Here is a 27,275-nt window from a genome sequence, read left to right as displayed (position 1 = left end):
TAAGTGGAACAGGCAATTTCTCCTTTGTTTGTTTTAGCATTACTTTGGAATTTTGCAAGGATTCTGTGTAAAAGAAGAAGGAATAACAATAAGGCTGTTCCCTATAGAACATTTCTCACTTTGCACACCTTGTCAGCCTCACATACAAGACATACAGTATTTACCACTATGTGAGGTCATTGATAGGAAGGGTCAACAGTTCTCTGTTTTCTCCTACTTCCTTCTGTACTGCGACACTCAAAGGCAGATAGAAGGAAATCAAGAAAAGGCCACGGTTCCAGTGTATCATCTAGAGCTGTACCATACTGATTCACGCTGCGCAGCAACATTAATGTAAGCTCTCGGGATCAGGCGGCTTTGAGAGGCTACCACACTGCTATTGTACATTGTCTTTATCTTGTCTCCACAGGAGTGTGATTACATTTTACATTTGCAATTTTGTAATTTAGCAGACACTCTTATCCAGAGCGATTTACAATTAGTGCATTCATCTTAAAGTAGCAAGGTGAGACACCCCCCCCCCCCCTTTGTTTTTACACTGCTGCTACTCGCTATTTATTATCTACAGTATGTATAGTCACTTTACAAATTACCTAGACTGTTTATACCTGGTTCTAACATGCAGTCTTTGTCCTGATCTTGAACACATTCTAATTGTGCCCACATTTTTATACAAGTGTAGTCGATTAAAGGACGCATTGTGATCTTGTCTGTTTACACTTAAAAGATCAGATCAGGTCAAGATCAGGACGAATGACGCATGTTAACGGCGGGAGCTGGAAAAAGACCTATCACTCCAGCTGGTGTGTGTGTGACCCATACTGTGTGTGTCACTGCCCTAGTTTCAGTGGATCCAGTGAGTGTGTGGTTCTCCTGTGTGGACTGGGCAGTGTGTTCTTGTCACTCTGTTCCATCAGCATCTGAGCTCCCTGTTGTAGCCGTGGAGACCGAGGACAATGTGACCTTCAGAGAGACAGGGATCAGATTAGAAACCCTAGGCTGAGAGACAGCCTTCAATTATACAGCTGAGAGACAGGGAATAGTGAAGGAAATTGACTTGCATTAACATTGTCAGTGAGCCTGTGTGTTAGTTTGTGCGTGCGCACGTGAGCGTATGTGTGTATGTGAAGAGGTTTGGTTGGTGCTAGTGAGATGTGTTTTTTCCTTGAGGATCCACAATCCCATGGGACTACTCTCTTGCCCTCTGACATTTTTCTATGGCTGCCCCAGCACCTGTCACCGTGGTGATAAGGGGATCAACATTGATTCCAATTACTGTTCAACACCTGGCTGGGATCAGTCACAGATCATCAATATCCTCTATAGTGGACAGGGGATGAAACAAGGTTTAGATGTTCAATGAGATGATATACGACCACGGGGAGGCAGTGGATGGCCAGAGCAGTTGCAAACTCAGTTTTTACTCTGCTGTCACAAATATGTTTTTAATGAGTGTGCACCCCTGACTCCTCTGCAGAGGAGAGACAGCCCTGTTCTGTAGGTTCAGCCTGACCTCAATATTTTCTGAGAAGCAGCGGGGCTGAACAGACCTAAAATCACATACTGTAACGTAAATAACCTTCACCCTCTGCTCTACATCATCCATCTGTATGTAAGCCTGGTTTTCCTGCATAGAGGTCATTCCTGCTTCTATCCACAATACAAAGGGGGATATTAATTACTGGTGAAGCAACGACTTTCTTATAATATGGGAATACGTTTTTGTATGGACATGTCTTCAACAGACAAAAAAAAAGAAACATACAAGAAAATGGGAAAGGACAAATAAAGAATAGTATTTACACCAGATAAATATTTATAGGTAACTGACAAAATAATGAAAACACTTAATGAGGGATTCAAAGTATATTGACAGCAGATACTTCCACATTCCCCTTGACTTTTTCAAAATTTTGTTAGGTAACAGCCTTATTCTAAAATAGATTTTTTTTTATCCTCATCAATCTGCACACATTACCCCATAATGACGAAGAAAAAACAGTTTTTCAGAAAAGTTTGCTAATTTATTAAATAATAAAAAACATATCACATTTACATAAGTATTCAGACCCTGTACTTTGTTGAAGCACCTTTGGCAGCAATTACAGCCTTGAGTCTTCTTGGGTATGACGCTACAGGCTTGGAACACCTGTATTTGGGGAGTTTCTCCCATTCTTTTCTGCAGATCCTCTCAAGCTCTGTCAGGTTGGATGGGGAGCATTGCTGCACAGCTATTTTCAGGTCTCTCCAGAGATGTTCGATCGGGCTCAAGTCCGGGGTCTGGCTGGGCCCCTCACGGACATTCGAGACTTGTCCCGAAGCCACTCCTGCATTATCTTGGCTGTGTGCTTTGGGTCGTTGTCCTGTTGTAAGGTGAACCTTCACCCCACTCTGAGGGCCTGAGCGCTCTGGAGCAGGTTTTCATCAAGGATCTCTGTTATCTGCTCCATTCATCTTTGCCTCAATCCTGACTAGTCTTCCAGTCCCTGACGCTGAAAAATACCCCCACAGCATGATGCTGCCACCACCATGCTTCACCGTAGGGATTGTGCCAGGTTTCCTCCAGACGAGATGCTTGGCATTCAGGCCAAAGAATTCAAGCTTGGTTTCATCAGAACGGAGACTCTTGTTTCTCCAGGTCTGAGAGACTTTAGTTGCCTTTTGGCAAACTCCAAGTGGGCTGTCATGTGCCTTTACTGAGGAGTGACTTCTGTCTGGCCACTCTACCATAAAGTCCTGATTGGTGGAGTGCTGCAGAGATGGTTGTCCTTCTGGAAGGTTCTCCCATCCCAACAGAGGAACTCTAGAGCTCTGTCAGAGTGACCATTGGGTTCTTGGTCACCTCCCTGACCAAGGCCCTTTCCCCCCGATTGCTCGGTTTGTCCGGGCGGCCAGCTCTAGGAAGAGTCTTGCTGGTTTCCAAACTTTTTCCATTTAAGAAAAATGGAGGCCACTGTGTTCTTGCGGACCTTCAATGCTGCAGAAATGTTTTTGTACACTTCCCCAGATCTGTGCCTCGACACAATCCTGTCTCAGAGCTCTACGTGCAATTCCTTCAACCTCATGGCTTGGTTTTTGCTCTGACATGCACGGTCAACTGTGGGACCTAATATAGACAGGTGTGTGCCTTTCCAAATCGTGTCCAATCAATTTAAGTTAACACAGGTGGACTCTAATCAAGTTGTAGAAATATCTCAAGGATGATCAATGGAAACAGGATGCACCTGAGCTCAATTTCGAGACTCATAGCAAGGGGTCTGAATACTTATGTAAATAAGGTATTTCTGTTTTTTATACATTTGCAAACATTTCTAAAAAACAGTTTTTTGCTTTTGTCATTATGGGGTATTGTGGCTACCATGGCTATGCCCCCATAGGATGACAATTCCTCCATCCACAGGGCACGAGTGGTCACTGAATGGTTTGATGAGGATGACAACGATGTAAACCATATGCCATGGCCGTCTCAGTCACCAGCTCTCAACCCAATTGAACACATGGGAGATTCTGGAGCAGCGCCTGACACAACATTTTTGCCATTGCTTCCCTCACACAAGCTCGGCTTCACCAATTTGCTGCATATTCTTGGGTAATTTAAGGAAACCACACTGACAATACTCACCCAGTTTCTCCATGATTAATGCACAAGTTGATGTGCATCATTACATTTGACTGTTGTATTTACTGAGGTCACACAAGCAATATCTATGACCTGAGGATGAGGACCAACAAGCCATACATCACCAGATACACATTACACACATTACACTATGTACTATGTACCTCAGCATAAAACTCCAGATCCTCCATCCAATCAGTCCATAATGAGGTGTTCTACTGGTCCATCAGATTTATCTTTTCACATTGACAAGTGAGATTGGAGGGGATTCACCACCCTCTCAGTGAGTCCATTGACTCCAGTTTGGTAGTCATTGAGTCCAGTGAGTGTCAGTGGGGTCCTCTGACACCTGTTTGTCTAAGGACTCACCTCTGAGCTGATGACAACACCTCCCTGCCAAGAAATGTCACCATGAAATGTCAGGAGCGGCTATCTGAACAGAGGAGAATGTCACATGCTGTCCCTGTCCTGTTGTGTTGAGCTGGAAGCCACACAGGAAACAGGGGGGAGGGGAAAGTGTAACATTCTGCTTTATAATGGCATCTCATTGTAATTGGCTGTCTGCCTTCCTGGCCAATGGTAGTCATTGGTCTTGATGGAAGCCTCATCAGACTGTATGATAAGGGAGCGGTTGTCCATGTTCCTTTCCCAGTCACTGTCAGTGGGACAGGTGTGGTCTTCACTGCCAAGGAAAACAAAGAGAGGGTACATAGCTCGGATAGTGCATTCAACACCTTCATGATTATAAAATGGAATCTGTCCCAGTTTCCGATCATTATTTATATTCTCTGCAGTATACAGACTAACCACAGTTATGTGTTGCGAGGTACCTGTGTTGTGCGTCCATGGCCATAGAGGTGTCCTCATAGATTTTCAGCATGGTTTCTGTGCGGTCATCATGAAGCTCTTTGGGCTCCTGAAATCTGGATTGACCAGTATTTTACTTAGTTATATATTTGACATTGAATTTCTGTATTTTGTATCGATGGATGTGGTTTGTAAGGGAACCGTATATCATTATTACCTTGGTTCTAGGCGCTCTTTAACCTTGGCGATAGACAGGATGTATGGTCCAATCTGTCGGGCGATGGTGGTCAGGTACAAGTTCTCCTGCTTCAGCTGCTGCAGGTCGTGGAGTTGTGCTAGAATGTGGTCGAACACAAATGCCATGTCAAAGTACAGAACAAAGCACATGCATCACATCCAAAGATGGGATTAGATCATGATGCATGTTACCAAGTCCACATGTACATACATACAACAGATGGATGTTTAGTTTATGGGTAAACCTTACCTTCATAGATCTCCTGCTCATTAGTGACCCTCTGAAAGGTCTCCTCCCAAATCTAAAGGGAAATAATGTTTACTTCCTTTAATAAGGTCAAAACATTCACAAGGCCAAGTCATTCATGTGTACAAAACATAGGATATATTAAAGGATCTATAAGCTGCTTGACCTCCTTAACATATTTCTGGTGTTAGATATGGGGCCTGTGGATGTACCTCTTCAAACAGAGCCCTCATGGTCTCCACAGAGGAGTACTGGGAGGAGATCTGTCCGTCGATGTGCAGGGAGCGGTCCAGGATCTCCCCCATGGTGTCTGTGTTGATGAGGGAGTGGTGTTTGGTCAGGTCCCTGTGTAGCTCCTGTACCTGGTCCTTCATGTTCTGGATCTCAGTCTGGAGGGTCTGGGTCAAACACACATATGAATGTACGCATGCACGCACCAACACTGTCACAGACACCCTATCACAAGTGAAGTGGCCAAGTCACTCTACCCATAGTTGTTGTCATTGTGGTCATGTCACTCACCCTGTAACTGTTCTCATAGTTGCGGCAGTGCTCAGTGAAGGGTGTGTCGCCCCCCTCTGCCAGGAGGACCTTGGTGCAGATGTAGCGGTGGGACGTGGACTTTCTCCCCGCGGCCGAGCCCAGGGGCATGTCACTGAGGGACGGGGAGCGGCACGACATGGAGAGGGGGGAATGGAGCCTGATGGTGGGGAGATTAAACCACAGGGCATCATTCATTGGGAAGCCTCGTTCTAAGTAACAGTTATTTATTTAAGGCTCTAATTATATACTTACATAAAGAATGAATCAGAGAGTACGTTTTACAGCCTATCTATCCCATTTTATATAAATATATTGTCCCTTAAGTTCAATATTATATTCAGGTCTTCTCACTGCTAATGTTCCAGAGGGAGTGATTCATAGTTGAAGCGTGCACCTCAAAACCATAACTCAACACAGGCTATTCAGATAATGGCATTCTGAAGACCATGTTTACAACTAACAATGTAAAACATTTGCTTGCCGAGTTCTAGTTCAGAAAATTACTTTGCTATACAATTTTGAACAATAGAACCATTGCTTCATATACTGTATTTGCAACAAATGGAAATTAGAAATATTGTAGACTGTACTTGAGTCGCTTTTGAGACCTGGCTGAAGTGGAAACATAAAATTCTCCCCGTCTCCAGTGAGCTTTAAGACAAAGAGACAACCAGGACAGACAGACAGCGGGCCCTGACCTGGCTTTCTCTCACTCCTTACCACCACAACTACCACTGGAGTAATAGATAGCTATTCATGTATACTGTAGACCACTTTAACAGACTTTCCTAACACTCAATATTACAATTTTAACCAAATGTTTGCCATAGTTTATAATTGTCCATGAATGAGGGAGGGCTATGTATGTTACCAATGAAACACGGAATAAACTCTGGAATATATAACAGGTGGAAATATCATGAGCCAGTTGGTAAAGACAGATATTCTATAATTACGGAAAAGTTTATCGGCACACAACTGGGGAAGACATGCAGCTTACCTGGGCTCTGGAATGCTTTCAGTCCTGATTTCTTGCCTGGCACATGCCCTGATACAGCAGTAGAACTATCCCGAGAGTGAGTCTCTGATTGTTTGCTGTGAGTGTCTCTTTCTCACCCTGCCATACGCATTTAGTCCTCTGAGCATCCACTTGCTGCCCCCACCACTGATACCAATTTAAGACATTGGCAAAAGCAGTGACATCAGTGGCATGGAACAAATTGGCCCCGCCACTCCTGTGTGCCTAGCTACCAGATGAATCCTGGAGAGTTCTGTGAAATTCTGATAAAAATAGTGCCAGCCTGCTCAGTGCCGTCCCCACCCACTCCGTATCCTACATGGAGGGGCACTGGTTGGGAGGGTGGACTGTCAGTATGTTGGGGGTTTGGGAAAAGGGGGAGTTACAGACCTGTGAACAGTTGGGAGTGATTGATGTGGAAAATTGGTCAGGGAGCATGCGTCCCTTGTGTCCACATGGACAGGGACAGAGTCTGCATCTGAATGAGTTTGTGAGAACAAATGGCTCCATTTTGAAAACAAATAAATCTCTATGTCTGTGTCAAATACCTACAACTATAGCTTACACCAACTAGGAATCAAGGCTCTGGAAGAGGACATTTTGATTCTGTTAAAACTCTGGTAACAGCTATGCTCAGTGCAAGGGCAGTCCTTGAATTTGGGTCCAGTCATCCTCACTGTATCTTATACTTCAGCCAAATACATTGACACCCCAGTATGTGTGTGTATTGAGAGACATACTGTCATGTGTGTCAAGGTTTGCTTGGGATCCAGACTGTGTTGTGATATCCAGACAGACACGGAGCCTTGCTGGAAAAAGCTGTTTCCTGGAACCCTGGCTTTGCGCTGGTCACTCTGACCCAGCCCACTGTAATCACCCGTATTTCTGGCACGGAAAGGACGGGACTAGCGCCCGCTATAACAGGAAGACCGCCACCAAAAAGGTGAGTTACGTAGCCTAAGCATGTCTGTGGCCAGAGTTTACAGGCAGACAGGATAAGTGACATAGTGGGGCTCATAATGGCGTCTCCTTCCCTCTCTCTGTGGTTATCACCATCTGCCAGTTGTGCTTCCAAGAATGGTTTATATTATATCTCATGTTTTAATCTAAGGAGATTTTCATATCTCATATTTTATATGTGCAAACATTTGGGTCCAGAGATTTGGTCTCATTAAAAAGCCCCACTTGTACACTGAAAGACAGAGATTAGGGAAGAATATTTTGCACAAGAGTTAAAGGCCAAGCAGACTCACAGGGCTGCAATACTAGTTTCTCCGGTAATGGAGGCTGGGCGGCGCTGTCCCAGCAGCAGTAGGGGCTCCAGACAGCGAGCAAACTCAACCCTGTAGTCTGTGTTAATCTGAGGGGAGAGAGAGATCATCTGGGTCAGAGCACCTAGCACCTTTCTTTGAAGGAAGAGACAACACATTTACTGTGTGTATAGTATTAAATGCAAATTCTACATGACACCCTTACAAAAAAAGATTTCAGTCAGTGTGCAGTATAACTGCAGTATGTTGCAAATACTGCATCCAAAATAACTCTTTTTTTTTTTTACTGCAGTTAGTTACAGTGCAGTTAAACTGCAGTACACTGCAGTTATTCTGCAATTACTGCGTCCAAAATACCACAGTCGACTGCAGTTACTGCACTTTTACTGCAGTTTCAAAACGGCAATAATTTTTTGTAAGGGCAGTGTGGATTGAAGTAACATTGTTTTGTAAGAACAGCGTAGACAAGCCACACTCACTTTGCTGCTTTGCACTGGTCGCAGTTGATGAGGGAGCTTCACAATCCTCCTCAGCCTTTCCATTAGTTGCTGTGGAGGAGAGAGCCACCATATTTGATGCAAACCTCTGGTTAATTTACCCATTCTATCTTTGATTCTCTTCAGAATATAAAGTGCCAGTACTCACATATCCCATGTCCAGAAACTCAAACTTGTTGGCTGAGCTGAGAAAGGCTGAGCAGGTGACCAGGTGGCCCTTGGAGAGGGCATCAGAGAGGGTCATAGGTCAACCACACTGGAGGGCTCGTGAATAATAAACTGTTCAGGTAATAATGAACAATCTATACCACTGTCAAATGTATTTATTGGTAGCAACTAGGTAACAACTAGTTATTGGCCTACACTGTTAATTACAGGCCTGGGGATATAGAGATATGATGATCTAACCTGCAGGGTTGGCAGGAGGGCAGCAAGGTGTGAGAGCTGCTCCTTTAGCGCCTTCTCCTTTTCTTCATGTTGGCTACAAACACACACACAACATTTCCACTACACATCTATCACCTCGATGCAGAGGGTTATGCAATACAGAAACCCATACTTCATGTATCCAGATCTTTATCTATGTTCTGCTCTCCGTAACAAACACATACACACCGACAGACACTGAGATGGAAACACACAGCCTGCCATAAATAGCCTTTAACTCCCTTCTGGGAATCCAGACAGTCACTGGGCCGCTTCCAGGCAGCGAGCCGAGAAAGATGGAGAACACGGGGCACAAAAATCTCAATGAAGATCTCTACACAATGCAACTTGATACACTCTCTCCCATACAGACTTCAGAGGCAGTAATGTTGCAGTCCAGTGGCCCCCAGGATCTAGCTTCCTGCTCCACTAGTTGTGATGGACTACTACCAGAGAGTAAATATCAATACCAGAGGTTATCTACACATTTTCATTGATTAAATGTAACCGTGAACTGCAGCTGTGGACATGGAATGATGAGTAGTTGTGTTGAAGCAGTCCTTACTCTGTTTGCCTAGTCATTATTGTTTGAATTGTTTACTGTGAAGTCTATCTCATGGGGCCAAATAGAAACTAGCCTACACCAGGGTGTGACATATAACCGCTGCAATACACTCGTATTGGTAAATGAGATTTGCTAACTATGTACAACTGTACAATGTAAAGCACATTGAGGCCTAGGGGAAATTGCTAAATTCAATCCATGCCTATCAGATTGCCTATCCATAGTTTTTCTGGCATCAAAGCAACAGTTTCATAGCAAAGTAATGCAGTACCTTTGAGCCGCTCGCAACAGAATTTTCTTCCTCTCAGCCAGTCTTTCCTGTCAGATGAGAGCAGAGAAAAAGTTAACCAAAAGGAAAATGGATATGAAAACGTCTGCTAGTAGTAGGTCTACTGTGAAAAAGACTGTTGGCCTTGTTTGCCACCCTCCATTTTTGAAAATAACTGTCTGGGGATTTAACTTCTAATTTATTTCCTCTAAAATGTAATTTTGTGGTACACATTGTCTTGTAATTGTACCAGTATGGGTTTGGTCCATTCATGGAGTTTTTGTTGAGAGCTGAATACCCTTGCAATCTTTTAACAAAAAGAGCAAGAGAGTCACCCAGTGGTGAGGCACCATCATAGCATCTTCAAAGTTATATATTCCATGTAAAGGGCATATCACATATTCAAATGTGGAATCAAATTTATTGTGTTGCACTTAGATAGTTAAACTTCACAATGTTTATTTAATACATTCAAATCTCAATAACAACATCATCTTTTTTTTCTTCAGGTGACCTGAAAAGAGTCCTGTAGTGATGTCTTACCTGCATACTGGTGAAGATGTTGCAGATTGCATTCTCCTCTTCCTCCATATTGGAGCCCACTGCCCCTATCATGGCCCTCAGCATGATAATAGCCTCACGGGCCAATGTCTGCAGCTCCTTCACTGCCTACAGAGAAAGCAGGGCTCACACTTGGTCATGGTATATATTCTCACTCACCTGTAGCTAAACCACACACATGATCATATGCTTTATCTCAAACTCAAGACCCACCCGGTATCTTTTCAAAATCGACAACATAAGCATCCTATATTATGTCAAGTAAAATATAGCATGGAAACAGAGTTGCCGAGGGAGATTCATACTAGGCCATGGAGTTGTGAGTGCGTTAGGGGAGTGGGGAATGTTGAGCCACCCTTGTTTATATGTGACCATACACAAAATGTATAATTTGACCAAATATTTAGGAAGAGGTCATCATTTCATGGAGTCTGTGAAGGAAGAAACCACATTGAAAAAGTGGTAAGCAAACTTAGGTCCCCAAAAATGTATTTTCACCATGTCAAATGAGGTTTCATGATGCTTGTATCTAAAACAAAGTAGATCATTTAAAGATTGTTGTATACATCAGTTGGGGACTTGGGTTCTCTAAAAGCTTCAATATGAGGTCCTAAACCTAGCATGCTGTAGCTGTGTGGGCTAATATAAACTCAGCAAAAAAAGAAACGTCCCTTTTTCAGGACCCTATCTTTCAAAGATAATTCGTAAAAATCCAATAACTTCACAGATCTTCATTGTAAAGGGTTTAAACACTGTTTCCAATGCTTGTTCAATGAACCATAAACAATTAATGAACATGCACCCGTGGAATGGTCGTTAAGACACTAACAGTTTACAGACGGTAGGCAATTAAGGTCACAGTTATGAAAACTTAGGTCACTAAAGAAGCCTTATGCATGCTGCAAGGAGGCATGAGGACTGCAGATGTGGCCAGGGCAATAAATTCCAATATCCGTACTGTGAGACGCCTAAGACAGCACTACAGGGAGACAGGACGGACAGCTGATCGCCCTCCCAGTGGCAGACCACGTGTAACAACACCTGCACAGGATCGGTACATCTGAACATCACACCTACGGGACAGGTACTGTATGGCAACAACTGCCCGAGTTACACCACCAGTGCTCAGACTGTCCGCAATAGGCTGAGAGAGACTGGACTGAGACTTGTAGGCCTGTTGTAAGGCAGGTCCTCACCAGACATCACCGGCAACAACGTCGCCTATGGGCACAAACCCACCATCGCTGGACCAGACAGGACTGGCAAAAAGTGCTCTTCACTGACGAATCGCGGTTTTGTCTCACCGGGGTTGATGGTCAGATTCGCGTTTGAGCGTTACACCGAGGCCTGTACTCTGGAGCGGGATTGATTTGGAGGTGGAGGGTCCGTCATGGTCTGGGGCGGTGTGTCATAGCATCATCGGACTGAGCTTGTTGTCATTGCAGGCAATCTCAACACTGTGCGTTACAGGGAAGACATCCTCCTCCCTCATGTGGTACCCTTCCTGCAGGCTCATCCTGACATGACCCTCCAGCATGACAATGCCACCAACCATACTGCTCGTTCTGTGCGTGATTTCCTGCAAGACAGGAATGTGAGTGTTCTGCCATGGCCAGTGAAGAGCCCGGATCTCAATGCCATTGAGCACGTCTGGGACCTGTTGGATCGGAGGTTGAGGGCTAGGGCCATTCCCCCCAGAAATGTCCAGGAACTTGCAAGTGCCTTGGTGGAAGAGTGGGGTAACATATCACAGCAAGAACTGGCAAATCTGGTGCAGTCCATGAGGAGATGCACTGTAGTACTTAATGCAGCTGGTGGCCACACCAGACACTAACTGTTTTTATTTTATTTTGAATTTTGTGTTTGAATGGGTTTAAAATGTAGTGGTAATATTTCATTCAATACAGCAATTTGTAGGGGGCTTATTGCCACGTTCATGTGCTAGATGAACTATGAAACTGAAATTTGTGGCTTGCTAACTGGTTGTAGTTATACATGTGCCGATACATGTGCCGCGTTCAACCAGTTAGGAAGTTGGAAATTTCGGACTTTCCTAGTTCCTACTAGTTTGTGAACGCAGCATAATTTACCCTGTCCCGCAGCTCAACTTACCTCATACCCGGGACCACTTTTTTTTGGGACAAGCTATGTTTTATAAACTGTAATGTTTACATTAATTCTGATTATTTCCAGGCATACAGCACATCCTGACATATATGCAGATACACCATATATACACAAATTAGTGGAATTGGCTATCTTAGCCACACCCGTTGCTGACAGGTGTATAAAATCGAGCACACAGCCATGCAATCTCCATAGTCAAACATTGGCAGTAGAATGACCTTACTGAAGAGCTCAGTGACTTTCAACTTCCCAGTGATCTTGCCGATCAAGGACGGGTCTGAGGAGCTATTTGGCGTCACAGCTAGCGAACCTGCTAGCTAGCAGGACATCAAGCTAGCGAGGTGTTCTTGAACTCAGCCCGCGACGCGGTTAGCCATTGTGGCTGGGACCGTGGATTGTCCTGAGTTTCTGGTTGTCTAGATCCCTGCTGTTTGTTGTTTTCAATTTTCCACATGACCTGCCCTGTCTGGAACTGCGAGGAGTAACAGCCTAACATACGTTGCTAGCTACCATGACAAAGACCAAAGCCGGCGGGAGTACCGTTGACAGTGCCAGTGGTGTCTCTCTATCACACGTGAAGGATCTTTTAAACTAACAAAAAGATACCTATAAGCAGTTGTTACAACAACAAGAAAATAGTTTAAAGTGTTTTGTCCAAATACTGGTGAATTCAACTAATAAAATAATGGTGACTTGACCAGAGAGGTCCAGGACCTGCAGTTCTCCCAGGGTCAGCTCGACGAGTTGAAACAGTAGAACGGCAAGATGACAGCAATCTGTAAGTCATTGAGAGAGGACATCAGTTCTGTGTGTGAATCCATGATAACAATGACAGATAAATTAGACTATCTCGAGGGACAATCAAGGCGAAACAACATGGTTGTGGACGGAATTGCAGAATCTCCACATGAGACCTGGATGGAGTCTGAGGACAAAGTGAGGGAAATTATCTCTGAGAAATTGAAGATGGACCACAGGAAGATTGAGGTGGAGCGCACCCACAGGATTGGAAAATCCACCACCAGACTCATTGTCCACCCTCTCTCCCAGAAGCCTGGAAGGGATGAGAGAGCCAAGCCTATGGGTTCGTAGCCTCAACCCCACAGTACACACACACACCAATTGATTAATGGACTGCTGAATGTATATTTTTTTCTCTTGCTTTGCTCTTTTCAATATTATGTCTATTTCTGATAAGCTACCCAGGAAAGGGCTGAAAATAGCCCATATTAATATATGTAGCCTTAGAAATAAGGTTAATGAAATCAATAACTTGCTAACATAATATAACATTCATATATTAGCCATTTCTGAGACTCACTTAGATAATTCATTTAATACATCAGTAGCAATACAAGGATATAACATTTATAGAAGAGACATAAATGCTTATGGGGGAGGTGTTGCTGTATATGTTCAGAGCCATATCCCTGTAATGCTTAGAGAAGATCTTATGTCAAGTGTTATTGAGGTGTTGTGGTTGCAGGTTCACTTGGCACTTCTAAAGCCTTTTCTTTTGGGGTGTTGCTATAGGCCACCAAGTGCTAACAGTCAGTATCTAAATAATATGTGTGAAACGCTTGATAGTGTATGTGACGTAAACAGAGAGGTCTACTTTCTTGGGGACCAGAATATTGACTGGTTTTCATCAAGCTGTCCGCTCAAGAGGAAGCTTCTTACTGTAACCAGTGCCTGTAATCTGGTTCAGGTTATTAATCAACCTACCAGGGTGTTTACAAACACTACAGGACAAAGATCATCCACATGTATCGATCACATTTTTACTAATGCTGTAGAACTTTGTTCTAAAGCTGTATCCGTACCCATTGGATGCAGTGATCACAATATAGTGGCTATATCCAGGAAAGTCAAAGTTCCAACAGCTGGGCCTAAAATGGTGTATAAGAGATCATACAAAAGATTTTGTTTGTGACTCTTATGTTGATGATGTTAAAAATATTTGTTGGTCTGATGTGATTAATGAGGAGCATCCAGATGCTGCACTTGATGAAATGATGAAATTGCTTCTTCCAATTATTGATAAACATGCACCTTTTAAGACACTGACTGTTAGAACTTTTACGGCTCCATGGATTGATGAGGAATTGAAAAACTGTTTGGTTGAAAGAGATGGGGCAAAAGGAATGGCTAATAAGTCTGGCTGGACATCTGACTGGCTTACTTACTGCAAATTTAGAAATTATGTGACTAAACTCAACAAAAAGAAGGAACTTTATTATGAAGATAAGATCAATGATATAAACAATGATGGAAAAAAACTTGAGTAAATTAAATTATGGGAAGAAAGACAAATTCAACTCCCATCTTTCATCGAATCAGATGGCTTAATCATCGCAAAACCATTTGATGTTGCCAATTATTTTAATGATTATTTCATTGGCAAAGTGGGCAAACTTAGGTAGGAAATGCCCACGACAAAGAGTGAGCAATTATATTCATGCATAAAAAAAAAATTATGAAAGAAAAGCAGTGCAAGTATGAATTTTGTAAAGTTAGTGTGGGAGAGGTGGGAAAATTATTGTTAACGATCAATAATGACAAACCTGGCAATTTAGATGGAAAGCTACTGAGGTTGGTGGCTGACTCTATAGCCACTCCTATCTGGCATATTTTTAATCTGAGCCTAGAGGACAGTCTTTGTCCTCAGGCCTGGAGGGAACCCAAAGTAATTCTGCTACCCAACAGCGGTAAAGCGGCCTTTACTGGTTCTAACAGCAAACCTATAAGCTTGCTGCCAGCTCTTAGCAAACTGTTGGAAAAAATTGTGTTTGACCAAATACAATGCTCTTTTTCTGTAAATAAATTAACAACAGACTTTCAGCATGCTTATAGAGAAGGGCACTCAACATGTATTACACTGATACAAATGGTGTACCGCAGGGCAGCTCTCTAGGCCCTCTACTCTTTTCTATTTTTACCAATGACCTGCCACTGCCATTAAACAAAGCATGTTTGTCCATGTATGCTGATGATTCAACCATATACGCATCAGCAACCTGTCACGATCGTCGAAATAACATTCGGACCAAGGCGCAGCGTGATATGGGTTCCACATCTTTTTATTTGTGAAACGCACAAAACAAGAAAAAAGCAAACGATACGTGAAGCTATGGAGTGCTCACAGGCAACTACACATAACCAAGATCCCACAAAACACAGTGGGGAAATGGCTGCCTAAATATGATCCCCAATCAGAGACAACGATAAACAGCTGCCTCTGATTGGGAACCATACCAGGCCAACATAGAAATAAAACAACCTAGATTACCCACCCTAGTCACACCCCGACCTAACCAAAATAGAGAATAAAAAGGCTCTCTATGGTCAGGGCATGACACAACCACAACTAATGTAGTCAATGAAACCCTTAACAAAGAGTTGCAGTCTGTTTTGGAATGGGTGGCCAGTAATAAACTGGTCCTGAATATCTCTAAAACTAAGAGCATTGTATTTGGTACAAATCATTCCTTAAGTGCTAGACCTCAGCTGAATCTGGTAATGAATGGTGTGGCTGTTGAACAAGTTGAGGAGACTAAATTACTTAGCGTTACCTTACATTGTAAACTGTCACGGTCAAAACATATAGATTCAGTGGTTGCAAAGATGGTCATAAAGAGATGCTCTGCTTTTTTGATATCACACTCCAAAAAGCAAGTTCTGCAGGCTCTAGTTTAGTCTAATCTTGATTATTGTCCAGTCGTGTGGTTCAATCAGAGGGCTGATATAAATACTATGCTTGCCAGTCTCTCTTGGCTAAGAGTTGAGGAGAGACTGACTGCATCACTTCTTTTTATAAGAAACATTAATGTGTTGGAAATCCCAAATTGTTTGCATAGTCAACTTACACACAGCTCTGACACACACACTTATCCCACCAGACATGCCACCAGGGGTCTTTTCATAGTCCCCAAATCCAGAACAAATTCAAGAAAGCGTACAGTATTATATAGAGCCCTTATTGCATGGAACTTCCTTCCATCTCATATTGCTCAAATAAAACAGCAAACCTGGTTTCAAAAAACAGATAAAGCAAAACCTCGCAGCACAACGCCTCTCCGCTATTTGACCTAGATAGTTTGTGTGTATACACATTGATATGTAGGCTACGTGTGCCTTTTAAAAAATCTATGTAGTTCTGTCCTTGAGCTGTTGTTATCTAATGATGTTCTGTATTATGTCATTCTGTATTATGTTTCATGTTTTGTGTGGACCCCAGGAAGAGTAGCCGCTGCTTTTGCAACAGCTAATGGGGATCCTAATAAAATACCAAAATACCAAGTGGCACCGTCATAGGATGCCGCATTTCCAACAAGTCAGTTCATCAAATTTCTTCCCTGCTAGAGGTGCCCCTGTCAACTGTAAATGCTGTTTTTGTGAAATGGAAATGTCTAAGAGAAACAACGGCTACAATGCAAAGTGGTAAGCCACACTAGCTCACAGAATGGGACCGCCGAAAAATCGTCTGTCCTCGGTTGCAACACTCAATACCGAGTTTCAATCTGCCTCTGAAGCAATGTCAGCAGAATAACTGTTCGTCGGGAGCTTAATGAAATGTGTTTCCATGGCCGAGCAGCCGCACACAAGAGTACGATCATTATGCACAATGCCAAGCGTCAGCTGGAGTGTTGTGAAGCTTGCCGCCATTGGACTCTGGAGCCTCATTCTCTGGAGTGATGAATCACACTTCACCATCTGGCAGTCTGACGGACGAATCTGGGTTTGGTCGGATGCCAGGAGAAACGCTACCTGCCCTAAAACATAGTGCCAACTGTAAAGTTTGGTGGAGAAAGAATAATGGTCTGGGACTGTTTTTCATGGTTTGGGCTAGGCACCTGAGTTCCAGTGAAGGGAAATCTTAACACTACAGCATACAATGGCATTCTAGACTATTCACTGCTTCCAACTTTGTGGCAAAAGTTTGGGGAAGGCCCTTTCCTGTTTCAGCATGACAATGCCCCTGTGCAAAGCGAGGTCCATACAGAAATGGTTTGTTGATGTGGAAGAACTTGACTGGCCTGCACAGAGCCCTGACCTCAATCCCATCAAACACCTTTGGGATGAATGGAAGGTAGACTGCGAGCCAGGCCTAATCGCCCAACATCAGTGTCCAACATCCGTGCCCGACATCACTAATGCTCTTGTGGCTGAATGGAAGCAAGTCCCCGCAGCATTGTTCCAACATTTAGTGGAAAGCCTTCCCAGAAGAATGGAGGCTGTTATAGCAGCAAAGGGGGGACCAACTCCATATTACTGCCCATGATTTTGGAATGAGATGTTCGACGAGCAGGTGTCCACAACCTTTTGGTCATGTAGTGTATCTTTGTTAGAAAGAATACTGATGCTGAACGTAAAAAATGGCTCAATATCTCCCCTACAGAGGAAAACTGTGATTTTCAGAGGTGGTGACTGTGACATATCAATGTAATCCCAGCTAGCGCACATTTGTCCTTGGAAGTTGTGGGAATGTATCTTTTTGGTTTCACATTTGTTATGGGAACAAAGCAATATGATTCCTGACATACTGTAGTAGTTACAATTTTGCATGTTCTAGGAACTTTATTTTTAGGTTGCAGGGAGGTTGTGAGAACATTTTACTCTGGTTCCTTGAGAGGTTTTATTAACACTGAGAACGGAAATTATAGGTTATTTCAAGGTTTTTGAATAACCTTCTTAAAACTTTCATTGAATGTTTCAATAAGACATTCAATAACATTGCTAACTTACTTTCAGTTAACTTGTTTGAACATATGGAATATAATTTCCTTAGGCATTAATCATGCAAACACATTTTATTTTGACATGGGATCAATGAGCTTCGAACATATAATCTTCTATTCTCTATCCATGGAATTAGTCCACTGTGCCACCAGAATGGAGCTAGCATACTGTATTTTTTTACACATACAAAGCTGTTCATTTCAGTCTATCCAAATAGACCCCATTTCAAAGGAAACAAGCACTCATTAAGATCAGGTGTAGTCAATTAGTGACTGCGGCCAACACACATGAACACACTTAAGATTGTTTTTATGGAACATTTTCTTCACGTTCTCAGAATGGAATGTATGTTTTTAAAGAGTAACTCTCACCCCCAATTTCAGCCTTTGCCCAATACCTTTAAATAAAATTAAAAATGCATTCTGGTGAGAAGTTGTTGGTGGGGGAAATTGCTTATAAATATTAATTTTGGGGGTGGGTAAACCTAGTTGTACCTGATCCCAACACTTTATCACTAAAGCATACTTACCAGAAGTCCACTGGCACGTTCTGAAAATACAATTATGTGCATTGCATACAAAACGGCTCTGGACAGTTAGCTCACAGTGGCACAACGCCGAGTTCCTGACATCTATTGCCACTTGCGGTGTAAATTTGAATACCCCATGGGGGCAAATTCTTTTTTGGAAATGTGGGCTCACATTTATTGCGGTATTGTCACGTTCCTGACCTTAGTTCCTTTGTTTAGTCTTTGTTTAGTTGGTCAGGACGTGAGCTGGGTGGGCATTCTATGTTTTGTGTTTCTATGTTGGGTTTGTTGTTTGGCCTAATATGGTTCTCAATCAGAGGCAGGTGTTTGTCATTGTCTCTGATTGGGAACCATATTAAGGTAGCCTGTTTTCACTGTTTGTTTGTGGGTGATTGTTCATGTTCGTGTGTTCATCTGTTCTGTGTTCCCATGTTCAGGACTGTAGCGTTTTCGGTTCCTTCTGTCAGTTTGTTGTTTTTGTTTGTCGTTTAAATATCCTAATTAAAATATGGATTATCATCACGCTGCATTTTGGTCCTCCTCTCTTTCACCCAAAGACAGCCGTTACAGGTATTGTGTTGGGAAGAAAAGTGCAATCATCACCTTGCAAATGAAGGATTAGGGGCTCAATTCAATCCAACCCTCATTGCAGTATTTACGAAGTAACTATTTTTCCAGTGGTCAAAGTAACTCACAGACTGGTCTTGGGAACTGCATAAAAACCTACAACTACTACAGTACAAGGGCGACCCCTCTCACAGGTATGCTTTCACTTTTCAGAATTAGAAGTGTGTGGGCATGGGATAAATATTGTAAATTACATTATTAAAAATAAATAAAAGACAACTGCTCCATGTGGGATTAGAACTCATAACGACTAAATATGAGCCAACTGTTTTAGAAGACTGCGCCACCAATCAGACATTATGGTAGTGAAAATATAAAAATAATTGACAAGAATACCATTGTCATCTATTTCTTGTTTTGATCGATGTAGCTACGAATATAAACGTATAATTCTGATAGCCGACATGTTTTATTTTTCTTTGTAAAAGCACATAAATGTGTATGAAAAGATAAGCAAAAACTGTCAAAAACGTAAATGTGTCTTACTGCCTTTTGAATTTTGTGTAATGTCAGTAGTCAAGTCAAGGAAGCATCATGCAAAATATATTGGCAAACTCCACTGAGAGTACCAATACCATTGCCAAATAAGGCGCGCTGTCATCTGCTTTTTTAGTAAGCCTTGAGGTGGTACCACCCAGAACATCTAGAAGGGAGTGGATTTCATACAGAAGCCCTCCCTTGAGATAACGTAGAGGTACCTTCTCAAGGTGCAGCTAGATTTACTACTAATAGACAAAATAAATATATACAAAATATCAAAATGAAGACCAGAATTGACGTGTTTCACGATAACTAAAACATCTGGTTTTCGGTGTAAAAAAAATAATCATGAAAGTTACTCTTTAAATAACATTCTTAGAACGTTCTCTGAATGTTACTAAAGTTTTCTTTACGTTTTCGGAACAATTTGAGAACATTAGCTTGAATAGAACCATGAGGAAACCTGTAGGAAACATTATGCTGAAGTACTGAAATTCCCACAGAAGAACATTGTTTCTTAACTTTCTCTGAACTATTTGAGAACATTCCCAATGTCATACCAGTTTGAGAACATTCCAAGAGCATTACCAAAATTGAAAGACCATGTTTGAACTTTTAGGAAATGTTCTGTTAAAGTAATGAAATTCTAAGAAAATTATGTTTTTTTGTCAAATTCATTAAATATGCTGAGAATGTTTCAAAACCAAGCAACTACCCTGCACCATTCCCAGAAAGTTGTGGAAGGTTGTATGCAAAATAACCATAGGACAACCACGCTCTCACCAAGCTCTAAGAAACATGTAGTTCTCAGAATGTACACAGGCATTGAGCATGTTGCTCTAGAAAGGAGAGTATGTAACATCGAGATCCTACTACTACGGAAGGATGCCTACTGGATATCCTGTTTAAAAACATTGACCTCTAGTGGTCTGAATATTGACTTTGATTTCAGCAGTGGTGGGAAAAGTACCCAGTTGTGATACTTGAGTAAAAGTATATATACCTTAATAGAAAGTTACTCAAGTAAAAGTTAGTTAGCCAGTAAAATACTACTTGAGTAAAAGTCTAAACGTATTTGAATTTAAATATACTTAAGTATAAAAAATAAATGGAATTGCTAAAATAAATTTAAGTATCAAAAGTAAAAGTATAAATAATTTCAAATTCCTTATATTAAGCAAAGCAGATGACACTTTCTTGTTTTTAAATTGTACAGATAGCCAGGGGCACACTCCAACACTCAGACATAATTGACAAATTATGCATTTGTGTTTAGTGAGTCCGCCAAATCAGAGGCAGTAGGGATGCCCACGTGTTCTCTTGATAAGTGCGTGAATTGGACAATTTTCCTGTCCTGTTAAGCGTTCAAAATTTAACAAGTACTTTTGCATGTGAGGGAAAATGTATAGAAGAAAAAGTACATTATTTTCTTTAGGAATGTAGTGAAGTAAAAGTAAAAGTTGTCCAAAAAATAAATAGTAAAGCAAAGTACAGATACCCCAAAAACATACTTAAGTAGTACTTTGAAGTATTTTTACTTAAGTACTTTACACCACTGGATCTCAGGCCCTTCTAATGAACAATTATATTTTCTATGAACAAGTCTTATAAATTAATATATTATTTCTACAGCTTATCCACGTACATCCAATATGTTCCCCCTGTTGATGATGCTTATTATGCATTATGGTTGAACCAAAATATTACATGTAACAAAAATTGAATGAAATTGGAAACAATTAAATATATATGTGAAATTCAATGAAACAATCATGTATGTTGATGATAATCTTATGCTAATGATAACAATAGCCTAATATATTCAATATGCTGTAAACTATTGTCTTTTAACAGTTTCACAAAATTAATTATAATTAACCTGATAATTATGACACACCCCTCACTATTGTAATTGGTTGCACTAATTGCACTGTTTTGTCTACATAACCTGGTTCAAGCATTCATGACATCACCCTGAAGAAGGCACAGTGATGCCGAAACATTGATGGTTTACCCAATAAATACCTGGAGCTTATACATAGAATGTGCAACTCTCTTTGTTTTTCTAGCTGGGATAACACACAATGTATCTAGAAAACAAAAGTCACAATTCACCTACCAGCACTGCCTGGTCTAGTATCTCACAGCCTTGCATGTATGCTGTCTCAATATCAATGCAGTGTATCCGGCTCTCTCTGTGGAATTTAGCAGAAACATCAATTAGCTTTACTCACAGTGTTCCTGTCTGAATCTGTGGCGTCACTGTAGTAGGAGCTTCACTCACACTTGCATGTCTCTGAAACACTTGATGCAGAGCATCGACCTCTTCTCTGTGGAGAACATGATGTAGGGCTCATCGTGGAGAGCTGTGGAGACAAACATTATGTTAGACCATCACTATCACATCACTGTTTCCTTACAATAAGATAATCATCCCATGAACATGTTGACAATTGTGTCAATAGGTTAGGTAACACTTAATTACACATTCACTTGATGAAGGTTATTCTACATGTGTAACTAATGATGTTATTATTACACATTCTCTTGTTCCACTATATAACTAATGTTTTGTAATTACACATTTGAAAGTCACCTGTGAATTACCATGTTAATAACTCAAACCAAAATCTGATCTTGGTACATATAACTACACGGTTCCACTACCATTGAATCCACATGTAATACCAGGGTTGATAAATAGCCTAGGACCTGGTAACAACAATTGTAACAAGGCACATTAACTACTGGCCATTTTCAATTAGTTTATTTCTATGTTATGACCTGGCACAAAGGCTATACTGAATCAAGTGTAATGCAAGAACATTGTAGTTACATAGGATATACTTGTAGTTATCATGTACCTACCCAGGAGCAAGCAACTGAATGTAAAGTGTAGCCCAGTAGGGTATAATCTTTATAGTTACTATGCAGTTACAATGTAATAACCTTTGCAGACAATAGGCTAACCAGGATAAATTAGGAGACAGGAGAACATTAGGATGAACCCTTTTATAATATAACCATCTTTAACAACCAACTCTGTAATTACAATGTTGTTACAAGGGATATACATGTATTTACAATGCACATACCCAGGAGCAAGCAACTTAATGTAAAGTGTAAGTACACAGTTCTTTCTCAAAGATTGTTACATTGTATAATGTAACTAAAAGGGTTATACCTAATGTTTTCCTGTCTCTTAATTTCTCCTGGTTAGCCTAGTAAAATCTATGTTAACAGTTATTACTGTGTTAGTTACGTAGTAATAGGGGAAACTTAATGTAAAGTGTTACCATAGGTTATTATTAGATAACAATGTAATTATAGCTAGAAGTCGCTGAGCACTTGTTGTAGTGTGAACATAATACAGGTGGTACTCACAGCACATCCGGTGGCACACTTTGGTGCGTTTGGCCAGGAACACAATCTCATGGTGGGAGAACATCTTTGCCTTGTGTGTGGAATCCCTGCAAGCTCCACACAGGGGCTGGCTACACGTGTTACAGTAGTACATTGGCCCTGTGTCCTATAAAACACACACACACACACACACACACAATATGATCCATGATAATAAATGCTCTCTATTAAGATCTATAGCATGGTTTGTTAGAGTTATTTCTGTTGTGAGGTACCTGGTTGTTGCTCTGCTGATCACAGTTGGCACACTGGACTGTCTCTTCACAGTCATCAGTAGCGTTATCAACCAGGAACTTCAGCAGACGGTCCTCTGGTGGGAGTGCATTCATTCCTTTTACAACTGATGGGTATCTGTGACACAGATGGATCCAGCAACAAAAGCACAGTACAAATGTTTTATGCAGTGCTTCGTTCAAATTTTTATTTCTCGCTACACTGATCATAAAAAAGTAGTGAGTTGCATTCCCAAGGCTCTCCAGCAGATGGTGCAACATATCTAATCGCAGAAGCTTTGCTAACATATTCTGAATTCAGTACGTGGCAGTACTTTTTTACTACAGGTAGGACAAATGGCATGTCATAAACATGTCAAACAATAATTCATTTTAGAGTTCCAATATGCAAGCTCTAACATTGACCTGGTTCTATAGTTTGCATAGCAACAGGGTCTATTGTGTGCTACTAATAGCAGTGTAGCAAATTCCCGAGATTACATGGTTCTTGAGTGAGTGGATGGCAGTGGTGTAAAGTACTTAAGTAAAATGACTTTTTTTTGGGCATCTGTACTTTACTATTAATACTTTTGACAACTTTTACTTCACTACATTCTTAAAGAAAATTATGTACTTTTTACTCCATACATTTTCCGTCACACCCAAAAGTACTCATTACATTTTTAATGCTTAGCTGGACAGGAGAATTATCTAATTCACACACCTATTAAGAGAACATCCCTGGTCACCCCTGTAATACTGCTATGTAAATGATGTCAGAGAGTTGGAGCGTGCCCCTTGCTATCCGTAAATAAAAATAGGAAAAGTGGCCATTTGGTTTGCTTAATATAAGGAATTTGAAATTATTTATACTTGTACTTTTACTTTTGATACTTAGGTATATTTAAAACCAAATACTTTTAAACTTTTACTCAAGTAGCATTTTACTGGGTGACTTTCACTTTTACTTCAGTAATTTACTATTAAGGTATCTTTAATAGTATTTTTTTTTTTTTTACTCAAGTATGACAATTGGGTACTTTTCCCACCGCTGATGGTTGGAAGTACTGATGAAAATAGCAACAAACAGCACTTCCGTATTGCCCATGCACAGGCCACAGGGCCATGGGGACCTGCAGGGAGACAGTGTGCCCACTGGGTTATCTCCCCTCGGAACACACTTCACTCTACTACACAATGGTCCACTCCATAGATCCATCTGCTCACTCCTGCAAGCTCTTCAATACCTGCAATGAGAGGAACTCTGGTATAAATTATGCCTGGTCGAGAGCCACAGGGAGCCATTTTTAAATAGGGAAACCGCCCCATAGTAGTCGTACTCGTACCAACTATGTTTTATTTAACTTATCATCTTGCATGATCGGATGTGATCCAGTGTTTGGTTTCATCCCAGATATGTAATCACAGAGCACACAAGGAGACCTCGGGTTCTGGGGGGACAATGCAACTGCAGAACAAAGCAGCAACCATAGCAGTTGTGGGCTCGGGCAGGCAGGGCAACAAAGCCCCTCTGGACCACTAGAGATCTACCGGGACAGATTTAGCTGTAGGCTTTGATACTATCAGAACCCGCAGAAGCGATAATCTTACAGCGAGTTGTAAGATGATTTTACAGTCTGATGACCTGCGGTCATCCCCTTTCTCCCCTACAAATAAAATCCAACTTAACCCAGGATGTTTCAAAATTACCCAATGTCAGAGGAACGATTTAGACAGAAATGATTTCAGCAATCTGCTGTTTGTTTGGCATCACGTTGGGGAGTTGATCAGGGGACCTCAGGATCTATTCAGGAAAGGGACTGAAATGACTGATCATGTCAGCTGCATACTGTCCCACTGGGAACAGACAATTCAACATCTACTCCACATTGTTTCAATGTAATTTCATTGAAATTACATGGAAACAACATTGGTTCAACCAGTGTGTGCACATTGGGGTATCTGTACAATGCAGTGTATCAGTTTGGCTGTAACATCATCCCCAATGTGTTGCTCATCACTACTTGATCCAGTGATCTAAATGGGGTTGCCACCACTTTTCTTTGTGTATCTGCTTGTGTTTTTGGGTTTGAAGATAATCAAAGATAAGTGATAAGTTCATATGCTGAAAACTCTTTAGTGATAGAAAAGGCCTAATCTAAGATCAGTTTTATTTCCAGTATAATCTTTTTCCTGGAGAAGTTTTGTTCCACATAGCCGTGTGCTCTTTGATCAGTGAGAGCTAATCCAGAGGGCCTTTAGGTAATACTGTTGGCCATGACTCATTCTCCAGTAGGGGATAAAATGGATAGGGCACTGTGAGGTCACATTTAATTGCCCTGAGCTCCCGGCTCCATTGCCAAGATGCCTGTGTAGGTTTTGTTGTAGTGTGACTGCATTGTGGCCTTAACATGGTGCTAACTCAGAGCCAGGGCTGACCCTGCAGCTGTCCCAGCCACTCAAAACCATCCTGCCCTGGTCGGGCTGGACCAGGTCACTCTGAGCCATAGTCCTTAGCAGACTGCTTGACTTCATCCACTAAGGCTGGTATTGATTGTAAGGATAGGTGAGTCCCTGTCATGTTTTCCATTCATGTGTAGATCAGAGTTGGCTGTGCAGTATGCATGCTCTAAGCGCCCTGTAGAACTGGAGAGTTACACAGATTCTTAAGGGGATTCCTCCTATTTCATAGCCAAGACTGAGATGCAATGCCTTATGCTCAAACCCAATGTTTAAACAAGTAACTATAGGTCACCACAAAGATACAAATGTGGTTGGTGGCATTTAGTTAGTCTTGGACTAACAATAGTATCAAATCAAATGCACAGCTTGTGTATTCAGAAAGCTTCTTTCAGTAAGTTAAGTTCAGTCCCTTACCCGCAGAGGGGGCAGTTGAGACGGCTTTCATTGGCTCTGCCTTGTAGGCAGCCCGCACAGAAGATGTGGTAACAGTCTAAGAGGCATGGGTGCTGGTACTGCTCATGGCACAGGTGACAAAACAGGGGATGGACATTGGCACAGTCCACTCCACACAGATTATCCAAAGGAGAGAGGACACCCCCTGCCATCTACAGAGAGAGTGTAGTGACAGTGAATCCCTTAGGATTAGCCTTTTTAAAAAAACTAAACTGACATTTAAAATCAGCCACAATGTAAGTAGGACATCATGTTTGACTTCACATATAGAGTTTGAGATCATATAGATAATTTTTCAAATGGAATAATGTGATGCAGGACTAGCCTGGGTACCAGTCACTTTCTGCTAACATTCCACTCCTTGTACCCCGTGTCAATGCCAATGACTCAGAGTACAAGAAGTGGAACTGGAACATTAGCATTAACACACTGGTACCAGGCTAATGCAGTACATAATACTCCCATAACTTTAGTCTAATTTAGTTGGAACAGTTAGGTTAGAGAGAACTTCCCTCTTTCACTTACCTTGCCAGCCATGGTAGAAGTCCTCAGTGCTGTGATGAAAAAACACACATGATGTCACATGAAAGTTCTATTGTTTTGTCATATTAGTACTTCTATTGTAGCCTACTGCTCTATATGTCCAACCAAACACAAGGCACCCCCAACAGAAGAGCTCACTGTAAAAGTGTAGTGGATGGAGTCTGTTCCTACATATGGACAGCACGGAGCGCTACTGTCTTACCTTTCAGTGGTACTATCAACTACCCCCAGCAGGAATGACAGCAATGCAGAAACTCTTCTGGAGTGGCCTGGTTGAGCCCTGACGCCAGGCAGCTGACTGCTCCCCTAGCCAGCAGCCATTCTGCTCACAGAGTGGGGGACTGGGGATGGGCCAACGGTGCAACCATACTGTCACAGATGACAAAAGGGAAATCAGATATTGTTGCCTTGTCAGCAGGGGAAAAATCCCCCCAATATAGAATATTCTCCCCTTAGTTAACCAGGAATCAGGGATTGAATGGGTATCACCACCAACACCTATGCTGCAGTCTCAGAAATATTGAAATGAGGGCAGGCTTTTTGACTCAATTGTAGAGAGAAGCTATTTTCTTTTGGGCAACAACAGGATTTAGAGGATACCTGTAGCCTAGGCCTGTTAG

General features: G+C 41.7%; 1 protein-coding gene across 1 annotated transcript; it reads right to left on the bottom strand.

The window, feature by feature from the left end:
- Positions 1-4,150: 4,150 nt before the first annotated feature.
- Positions 4,151-26,264, bottom strand: LOC120064703 (RING finger protein 207-like). Its single transcript, XM_039015324.1, has 17 exons — positions 26,074-26,264; positions 23,200-23,335; positions 22,946-23,090; positions 21,846-21,927; positions 21,681-21,756; positions 10,042-10,167; positions 9,502-9,548; positions 8,648-8,720; positions 8,388-8,456; positions 8,222-8,290; positions 7,725-7,831; positions 5,433-5,610; positions 5,123-5,308; positions 4,914-4,965; positions 4,644-4,761; positions 4,450-4,542; positions 4,151-4,301 (listed from the first exon to the last, which is right to left on the bottom strand). The coding sequence occupies exons 1-17, from the start codon at positions 26,262-26,264 to the stop codon at positions 4,151-4,153; spliced, it is 1,899 nt and encodes a 632-aa protein (XP_038871252.1).
- Positions 26,265-27,275: the final 1,011 nt, after the last annotated feature.

This window comes from Salvelinus namaycush, chromosome 20 (assembly GCF_016432855.1).
Source record: "Salvelinus namaycush isolate Seneca chromosome 20, SaNama_1.0, whole genome shotgun sequence".
NCBI lineage: Eukaryota > Metazoa > Chordata > Actinopteri > Salmoniformes > Salmonidae > Salvelinus > Salvelinus namaycush.
This window is presented reverse-complemented; position numbering and strand designations above follow the sequence as displayed.

Bases quoted from the DNA above. Each gene is read 5' to 3' on its own strand.
- LOC120064703 (XM_039015324.1), bottom strand. From the start codon at position 26,264: ATGGCAGGGGGTGTCCTCTCTCCTTTGGATAATCTGTGTGGAGTGGAC. The intron at 5,309-5,432 runs GTGAGTGACATG...TGTTTGACCCAG, and splicing joins ACTATGAGAACAGTTACAGG to ACCCTCCAGACTGAGATCCA. The intron at 4,966-5,122 runs GTACATCCACAG...ATTTCCCTTTAG, and splicing joins TGAGGGCTCTGTTTGAAGAG to ATTTGGGAGGAGACCTTTCA.